We start from the raw sequence: 10,032 nt of genomic DNA, 5'->3' as shown, positions 1-10,032 counted from the left end.
AGCATAGGGGCCTGGCAAATAAATCCATGGGGAACGTGCCTAGCTGTGTTTGCACAGCCCGCTTTGGGTATCACCATTTATTTTCTCACTTGGTTACTTGTTCTTTGATCTGATTCTACAGCTAAGTATGCAATGACAGAAACTAACTCTGCCTGAGGTTGGACACATACCATTGTTCTCAGGAACTTCAAGAAGCAGACCAATTTTTCAGATGTGGAGTACTTTGCACCTGGGAGACCTACAGAATATTATCAAGCTTGATTTTCTAGGAAGAACTGGTCTTTGACAATGGAAAACCAATCAAGATTTAGAGACAGGGCTTCAAATTGCTCTGAAACATGCAAATAGGCCTGATCTTGTATCAAAAAGCCCAGTCTGTCTCCTACCTCCATCATTCCTACCTTTCCTGTACCACATCCTATACTTTGCAGGCTCCTCATACCTTGGATTCATTGGTATGTCCAATTTCCTGCACTTCCTCTGGCATCCCACAGCACAGGCCTGATTTGGTGTGGGATTCACAGGCACCTGCACTGGAACAAGCTACCATGGGCCACCGCTCCATGCAGGAAGGGTGCACACCCTGCAGCCACAGCTGCTCAAGGGCACTTCCCACAGAGTGCTGTGTGCTTCATGTGTGCTGCAGTGTAATGACCTGCATGGAGTAGCTGCCACGAAGCAACTGATGTGATAACCTGCTGGCAAGGAGAATGTGGCAGTCTTTAACACTTAACTTTTGAGCATGAAGTTCATGACCTGCACTTTGGCACCTATATACACCCTGAGTTGCCTCCTGTTAAGCTTTTATGCTTTAAGGCTGTGAAGTAAGAATTGAAACACTGCTAATAAGATGGGAGAGCAAACAATGGCCCAGGAAATGTGGCTCAGGAGAGTCCTGTTATTCATGCAGGGCAGGGCACAATCCAGAGAGGCCATACCTGAAGAGTGCAAGAATGGAGGGGTGCGCGGCCATCAAATCCTGGCACCCAGACCACGCTGGCATTGCTGCTGGTGACTTGGCTTACAGTTACATTGAGAGGCGGGAGAGGCATGGCTAGGAAGGAAACAAAGAGACCTTTCAGTGTACACAGAACTGAGCAGGTATTCACATGGAAGTGGAAGAGGCTTGAGGCTAAAAATTATGCAATGAAATCACTAACAGAAATGTGGTACAATATCACATCTTTAGAGAGTGTCCCTGACTGCTGTGAATGAAACTATTATCTTAACATTGAACAAGCTATTGTCAGACATTCTCTCATTGTCCAGCACACTTGCTGGATGCACACAGGTTGACCTCTTTGATAGCAATGCCAGTGTGTGATGTTCACTCCTTTGCTACTCAGCTCTCTTTCCTGCCCCCTCCATTGCAGCGCATGACTCAGCCCTGCACACGGTTGCCTGTGGACCCGCATTGTGAACTAAGTCAGGGCTTTAAAATCCCACCTCAGGTTCTCAGTCCAGCCCCTGACACAAGCTCTGCCAGCATCAGGTGGAGTATGGTTTGATGTAGTGACCTGAATACCCTGGAGCTGGATTTGCAGTAGACTGCTTTGTGCTGCCTCCAGGTGTCCATTGCAGACTCCCACTGAAACACCCTGGGACAGAGCCTGGACTGAAAACTGCCTCCTCAGCCGTGGGATGAATAAACTCTGTTTTACAGAGGGGAGATTCAAGCCAAAGGGAGTGCCTGCCACACGGTTGATACCACTCTACAAATTAAGGGCAGGGCCAGGAACAAAATCAGGATTCCAAGACTGGACAGTTAATCAGATGCTCGTGCTTCCTGCCACCACAGCACAGCACCAAACTGTTTGGTTTCCTTTCGGGATCCTTGATGCTTTCCTTTGACTTCTTCTTTCCTCTCACTGTAATTTCACATAGTTAATTCCTATCCTTCCACTCACCATCTCTTTTTCACCTCTGAGTTTTCATTCAGGCACCTCCTGACACTCCTGACAAAATTAGCAGCTTCATGAATACTAACCTCTCCCCGACCTTCTTCTCATTTTAAAAAATTCTACGCTGATGCTGCAATACTTTCCCTGCAGCACTTCAACAAATTGTACCCTCAGGAGTCTTCTTTCAAAAACCCATCCTCAGGACGAGGCTCTGCCTGCAGATCAAGTTTTCCACGTCTCCTGAGTTGCATCCATCAGAAAGCAGCAATGGAAAAGTAATTGCAAGCCAGGATTTCTCCAGCTGCATCTTCTATCCTGCCAGAGCACCCTTGTATTTCATTGCACCAAGGACAACCTCAGTACTGCTGCCTTCAGCATCTCCACAGGGCCATCTTGCAAGAGAAATGCAGAGCCCAAAAGCCTAGGTCTCTGCAGAGGGCCTGGAGGAGAGGAATAGATGGTGACACAGATTAACTCTATAAAGCCTTTGTTGGCTGGTTAACCAGTTACCAGGACCCAGGGCAGTGGCCTCCCACCTAGATAAGAACAGGGTGTGTGGGTGTGAGGTGGGGCAGCAGACCAAGGGTCTGAGATGGAAGCTGGGCAATGAGTTCTTTGTGAGTTAACTTTCCTGCATCTTCGTTTCATTCTCTTTCGATGTCAGTGTTCAGGTTTGTAAGCTCTTTATGGGGAAAAAATCCTGCTTTTACTGCTTACTTGGGTACTGCTGAAACATTGTCCGTAACTCAAAGTTTTGCAGACACACTCGTTAACTTTTGGGCGACACGTGATTTTCAAGGCAGGATGGCAGGCCCGAAGGAGCTACGTGCTGTGCCACCAGGGAGAGTAAATAATCAGCAGCTAACACACCCCCTCCCTCTGTAAACGAGGGGCTGAGGAGGGCAGGCTTGCTAGCACCTTCCCCTAACTCTGCAAGCTGTAGAAGGGCCAGATGCATTTCCCCACCACCTCTTGGGAAAAAACTGTGGGCGGCTGTTTCCGGTTGTGCTCTGAAACACGGGATACAACCCTAAAAGTGTTAGCTGCACATATAAAGGAGAGCAAAGCCTGTCAGAAAACAGGACCTTGAGCGTTAACATAATGAGAGTTAACTTCCTCTGTGCTTAGAGAGTGGCTGAACAATGGGGCTTTGTACATGGCTGGGGACTGTGGGCTACAATAACAGTAATTTTCTGCTTGGAGTACACCCAGCACATTGTGGGCACTACAGAGAATAGATAATGAACAACAACAGGAGCAAATAGGAAGAAATGTTAACAGTTTGTCAACGTCCTAGCAAAAATATTTGCCTCTGGAAACACAGGAGAAACTAATTGTTTAATAAATAGTAGAAAGATTTAAGAGTCCTCATTAGCAGATGGGTTTGTGTAAGAGAGGAAGGCCCTGAACATGCATGTGCACACAACTACTCCCAGGAGCAACTTCATTGAATTCTGTATGTTTATAGGATCAAGAACGAAATAAACATTATTTGAGCCTGCCCTATTTCCGCTGCGTAGGAGCCTTGCTTTAATTTTAACAGGTCTGTACTAGATCTTAGAACTTTTTCTATTCACAAAAGCCTCATCACTTAGGTAAATGTATAACTACTTTTTTAGACACATCTTTGAGGTATTACAGATGTAACTTTTATGACTACAGCACTAAACTTGCTTCTAGATTTTCTGTCTCTAGGACATGCCACACATACTGGTGCAATGTTAGTTGAGTCACTTAAGCTTGCTCTTTCTCAGCTCTAGAACATGTGTGTGTGACACAAGTGTGTGATGGCAGTATGTCCCTCTTAAACAGGCTGTGTGGATTCATTAGCTGATGACTGACCCCTGAGGAGCACTTTTCAGCTAAACATAATTGCTGGGAAATGAGAGACTTCTGAGGTCTTTACTCCTTCATCTTATTAATGGTTAAAAAAAAAATAATCTGTATTAACACTAAAAAATTAAAGAGCTTGTTTATGCTAAATGTCTTCTCAAATTATGGCTTGATGAGATTTTTTTAAAGTGTAATAGCTTTGTGAACTAAATTCTATCCCAGGATAAAAATATGCATAGAAGATAAATTCCACAATAACTAACTCCCCTGGGTAGACAAGCCTTCAAGGCAACAACTCCAAATGGCTTTAAATTAAGTTATAAATCTTACTAGTCCAACATTCTGCATTCTTGGCATAGCAGTAACCACAATGTCCTGAACAAAAACACACTCCAAGAGTAGTAGATTACAGCTGGATTTTGATCTGTCCTTTAATGAACATTAGCTACTACAACTGTGAGTTCTGATACTGATACAGACATAAAGGATTGCTTGTATTTGTGCTGAGCAATAAGCTACCACTCGGAACAAATTATTTTTGTGCCATGCCTCTCCTGGAACTGATGATTGTGTAATTAAAAGTGCATTAAAGCATGACTAAAAATTCAAATGCAGAAGCATCTCAACATGAAGAGGAGGGGAAGAGCTGATTGCTCTGATTATCCCTGTTTCAGTCACCTGGAGGAACAGAGCAAATGTCACATCAGCCTGGAGACTTCCAAATGGCAACTGGTCATGCACAGGCTAGGAATTACTTGTTTTCAATGAGCTTTTAAAGAGCAAAGAATTAAAAAAATAAAATTCATAAACTCAGTGTGGATGAGCAGACCTTACTGGCCACTGGTGATCACCTTCTTTGATTTTTTTCAACATCTAATGTGATGCTAATAAAAGCAAGCAGAAGTAATGGCCTCTTCAGCTCTAACAAGACCCATCTATTCCCAAGAGGGAAAGATTTCCCTGCTGCAAATTTATATCAGCTTCATCTCTCACAAACAACTTAACTGCCCCAGCGCTCTCCTTTTAAAGGAAAAGATGTCATTTGACATCACATTTCCACTCCTGAATCAGATGTGGATTATTCTCAACAGCCTGGGATACGGCCCTGCATAGGAAGTGGGAACTGCTGTTAGAACACAAAGCATTGTTTTGATTGCTGAGAGCTCCAACTGGTGCTGGCAGCTTTGAGGCAACTCCTTGCATTAAGGAGCCCTACTTTCCCTCCCCAGAGAGCAAATCCAAGGCCCTTGCCCAGTCTCTTGCACCCAGTCTCTCACCTTTGATTTGAACAGTGGCAGTCCGAGATGAAGACAATCCCTTTACATTGTGAGCTTCGCAGGAGAAAACTGTGCTTTGATTAATACCTGGAGATCAGCCAAGAAAAGGAAACAGAAATAGCTATATAATCCAGCTTCAACTTCAGCAGAATTTAAATTATTTGTGACATCCAGCTCAAGCTCCACAGGCAGTTGGAGGGGTGAGCTGGGTGCCAATCAAAGGCATGCAGATTTCAGTAACTAATGTGCTAAACACATTTTTAATGGAGGGACTGTAGCAACATAGAAAAGATTTCATGGAAGTGTCAGAAAGCACTGAAAAAGAGGGATGAATCTGTCAGGACAGCAGCTTACAGTGCTCAGGTAGTAGATGTCTGCTTCTCACATTCTGGTGAGCATCTTCGGAGCAAGGATTGTGCTGAACTGGGAGCTCACACAAAGCCTTTGGGCCTCAGCCTTCACCTGAGCAACATTCATCTTCTAACTGGCCTATAAGCCCAGGCAAACTTGCAATCAGATGCTGCCTATTGCTAGTCAGTGCCCACCTGTCCCTCACCTTGCATCAGACTTTTGAAGACACACACAAAGGAATTAGAAGTTAAATGCTACTGAACCAGCACTGAAACACTTTCCAGGGGTGATACAAGTAAGAATGTCTTCTGTGAGCATCCCTCCATCCCATGGCATCATACTGACGTCTGGCTGCCCCAAGATGCATATAGATATTGCAAATTAATCAGAACTGAGATAGATTTGCAAGGCTGCCTGGAGAACTGTGTCCAGCAACTATTGTCACTTGTCTGGGCCCTCAGTTGCCTTAAAAGGCTCTATCCGAGAAAAGTTAAAGATTGGCACACTGTGGGCATACAATTTAGGAAGGAAAAACATTTCAGAGCCGCAGAGAGCAGCTTGCACAGTGTCTTTGACCTTTGATTTATCTCCCAAGCCCGAGACTAACAGCATTGCAAAGAAGGTGTAATGGAAGAGAGGAGGGAGTGCTATTCTCATCCCTGTGAAGCAGAGGAAGATGCTGCCAGCAGGCTGAAGGCCAGGCAGAGCAGCAGAGCAGCACCTGCTGTGGTAGGCCTGTCCCAAGACAGAACCTAACACAGCCCTGCCCTGAGGAAAATCCAAAACACACCACAAACCAGGAACTGCATGTTCCCTAGCACCATGCCAGCACTGCTTTCCAAAATACAACATTGCTGAAGCTTCTAAATGCTTGCTTTCTATCCAAGTACTTTGTTACTATTTTCTTCAGAGCGTGATACTTTCCTCAGCTAGCAATGCTCATTTTCTTACCAACTGTCTTTTTTGACACACTTTGGTAATCCAGCCATGCAGGTTGTGTCCTGCTACATGTTTTCAGCTGCAAAGACAAGATATGCCCAAGGGACACCTCAAAGTGTACTGGAAGAGTGTGCCCAAGGGACATCCCAAAGAACACTGAAAGCAAATAAAGGTGCCGATGACACTTAATATATAAAATAGCAGTTAATTTGGAGAATCACTAGGAGTAGATGTCCTTCTTCAGACCTCCAAGCCACTGCTCCCCAAAACCAGAAATTTTCTGAGGCACCATGGGATGAGTTTAGTGGAGAAGGAGTGACTTATTTTTTTATTGTCTTTTCCCTCTTGCCTATCCATCTTTTCCATTTCCATTTCAACAGGCAGATCATATCATAAGGGAGCAGTTTTAATTTCCAACTTAGAATAGCATCAGTGGCTATTTAAGAGAGGGAGCAGATGATTGAAACCATTTCAAATCACAAATCATGTTTTGATTTGCATTTAAATATGGTTCTAAGGGAAGCCTGAATAGGACTGGATAGCTCAAAGGATGGCCAAAAACATACAAAAACTCACCCTGGGTGTAACTGTATTAACACTGATAAAGAGGCTCCAGACATAGTCTTAGTTGTAAAACCTTTTCTTTCTAAATAACTAGTTCAACTCTGGGTCAGGGCTGCTGAGAATAATAAAACAGCAGCAAACAGAAAACATAACACAAGGCTGTTGGACAACTAACTAGAATCAAGTTACTTTTAAGAGGTAACCACAAGAACAGTTGCAATCAGTTCCTGGTAGAGATACATCACCCTTTTCTAAAAGGGGTCTGAAGAGAGGCCCTAACACCTACTGGCTCCTGAGTTCTTCTGCTGACCCTGCTGGGGAAAGCTCTGCTCTGGGGCAAACCTTGGTCTTGAAGGGTATCAACCAGCCCACTTCAGCACTGATACAATCACTCTTGAAGTGTCAAACAATTACATGAGGCAGTCAGATTTTAATGATAAGAGCATCCAGCAAGCCTGCAAGAACAGAGATGGGGGTGGGTAAGAGAGGGGAAAGCAGTGTGTGACAGGGCTGTGCACAGAAGGAGGGTATGGCATCTGTTACATGTGAATGCTTGGAGAATTCCAAGAGAAATGGCACCAACAGAGTCACTCAATACAACCATGAACACCCTCCACGAGATGGAACAAGAGACACCCAATGCATCATCTGTTCAGTAGCATCTTTAACAAGAGTGCCAGTCACACCCAAACTCTGTGTGCCTCAAGAGCCTCTGTGCCTCAGGCCAGCAGAAAACACACTGAGCAACCATCACCCCTTGAGATAATTTTTGTATGTGATCATGACCACTCAACCCTTAATGCAGAGTTAAACACCACTCCCACACTATTTGGCTATCCAATGTACAAGGCACGATCAGAAGAGAGCTCTTCTCCTCTTCTGATGCTCAAAGTGATCCCCTGCAGTGCCAGCAGCCTTACCTGACACATTTAAGATGGAGGGGGAGACGTCTGGAAGCCCCACTCTGGAGTCTCCCATCCACCAGACAATTGTCACTGGTTCAGGGGGACCAACAGCAGCACAGGCCATATGAAATGGGGCATTAGGGGACACAGACACATCCTCAGGTTCCACAGTAAAGTAGGGCACACCTGGAAAAGCAACAGACAATTGACAATAACTGGAGCAACTGCCCCTTGTTTATTTCCACTAATACCAGTGCTCAACACTGGACATCCATCTGTCCAGCTGCTATGCTGAATCCGACGCCCTCCAAGCCCTTCACAAAAACCAAGGGTCAGATATGCTGGATCACCTCAGGGCATGAGTGCCTAAATACTACCACTAGAAGTCAGAGAGAAAGAGTGCTTGCTTCCCACAATGCCTTTGAAAAACCACTTTCAATTCAAGACTCCCTTATGAAACAGCTTTTAGTGGTAGTATTTTCTCAATTTTTCAGCTGGAGAGACTGGAGTTCAAAGAGGCAACAGTCAAAAACTTCAGTGGTGGCAGACACCACTTTAAAAGACAGCTAATCCAGCTGCAGATACTTCTTGCCATGCGTTAAAAACTGAAGCTTGAGAAAGTGTTGAACTACTGGCTTTAACAAACCCATGAATGAGGAAAGAATCCCCGCAGTGAGAGACTGGGAGCATTTACAATGCTCTCTCTGGAGCTTAATTGACTGGAGATGCCTTCCAGCACACTCTGACACCACGACAACCGGGCTGCCTTGGAGTCAGGGGTAATTTGTTTCAGAGCTGTAGGCTATCCACGGACACAGCTCTTTTGGTAATTATCTGTTCCCCACCATGGAAAGACTCCTGGCTGGTACAACAGGTCTCCGATTAGGCCCATGGGGAGCGAGATGCAGCTGCAATGCTACCTACCTTAGGTCAGCTCTAAGTGGCAATAGCTGAGTGTAATTCGACCCATCAAGAGATGTGGTTCCTCTTGCGGGAAACATGAAAACTCTCACGGTTTCAGTGCTCCAAACCAGGAGCACAAATTTCACCAACCACGCAGGACAGCCAGTATGTACTTCTGGTGATTGGTGGAAGAGCTGAAGGCCCAGAGAAACGTTCAGTTCCCTTCTATACAGAAATCTTTGTGTGTCAAGCACTGCTACTACCAACTGCACTTACCCCAAAATCTGGTATTCTCAGTTGGAAAAAATGTGTTCTGGAAGCTGATCTGTTGCCTCACAGAAACAGAGGAACTGACAACATTGTGCATTCACATGCTGAAATTACACAAGTCTGTCCCTGGCCAAAGGCCCAAGGGCTTGCACCGGTGTGGCAGATGCTGAACACCTCCACCAGCAGGCAATTATTTAGAAGCCTAACGCTAGATGTTTCCCCCAAGCTACAGCCAAAAGTGCTTTCCTCAGTCTTTCACTGACTGTGCAGTCACTGTTTGTGTCTTTCAGGTGGCAGTTCCGTTGTGCCTTCCTTGCCTCCTTCCTTTAGAGTAGTAAGTAAACGAACAGACTAAAACAGGTCTAAATCCAAGTCTGTTGAGGAATGACAGTGCCTATCTGTGCAAAGGCTAATGTTCAGGACAGGTATACCCATCGTCATGGCATACTGCTTGTTTTTGCTGACGTATTTTACTTCATTTATTTATTGCATTCACACATAAACAATAAAACTGAGTAAGCTTTTGAGATACCAGCTGTAACACCACTGCCTGCTTTGCCCTCCTTCTCTGAGGAAGATTAGAAGGGAAAATAATCACCATTTCTCTACCTGTGAGCAGGATCCCTGCCTCCTGTCCATTTGTCATGACACCCAAGGTAAACTTTCAGGAAGATCCTGCCCAGCTCGGCAGGTTTTCTCACTTTGGGAGCAGCTAAACAGAGCAGACAAGACCACAATTAAAAACTTTCATAATTGAGGGAGTGACTCATCCAGCTGAGGAACTCACACTGCCTCTGTCCGTATGTTACCTGGACACCTCGCTGCCTGTGGCACATTTAGCCTCCCAGTTCCTGGTACAAGAGGTGAGTGCCAGCACGTCCCTTTCACAGATGTCCCATGGAGGCACTGGGCAGCTGGCAGCCAAGCAATCAGTGGCAAAACAAGGAAATGATCCCACCTATTCCTCCTTCCAAGCCAGCATCTGACCTATAAGGCTGATTTTTATGTACAGCTCGGTTTTGAGACAGTGCTAATTCAGGGGAATGTGTCCACACAGGTGTGGCTTGGTCTCTGACTGTAGCCACAAAG

The 10,032-nt window shown here is 45.2% G+C and overlaps 1 protein-coding gene across 2 annotated transcripts in view; it reads right to left on the bottom strand.

Moving 5' to 3' along the window:
• Positions 1-10,032, bottom strand: part of TYRO3 (TYRO3 protein tyrosine kinase) — a 42,348-nt gene that overhangs the window by 24,536 nt on the left and 7,780 nt on the right. For both annotated transcript variants that reach the window (XM_008639465.2, XM_017741871.1), the window contains 3 exons: positions 7,786-7,956; positions 5,012-5,098; positions 939-1,054 (listed from right to left, as the gene is read on the bottom strand). In XM_008639465.2, coding sequence (XP_008637687.2) covers positions 939-1,054; positions 5,012-5,098; positions 7,786-7,956 — 374 coding nt within the window. The remainder of the gene's footprint in view (positions 1-938; positions 1,055-5,011; positions 5,099-7,785; positions 7,957-10,032) is intronic.

The sequence above is a fragment of the Corvus brachyrhynchos genome, unplaced genomic scaffold (genome assembly GCF_000691975.1).
Source record: "Corvus brachyrhynchos isolate BGI_N302 unplaced genomic scaffold, ASM69197v1 scaffold115, whole genome shotgun sequence".
Lineage (NCBI taxonomy): Eukaryota > Metazoa > Chordata > Aves > Passeriformes > Corvidae > Corvus > Corvus brachyrhynchos.
This window is presented reverse-complemented; position numbering and strand designations above follow the sequence as displayed.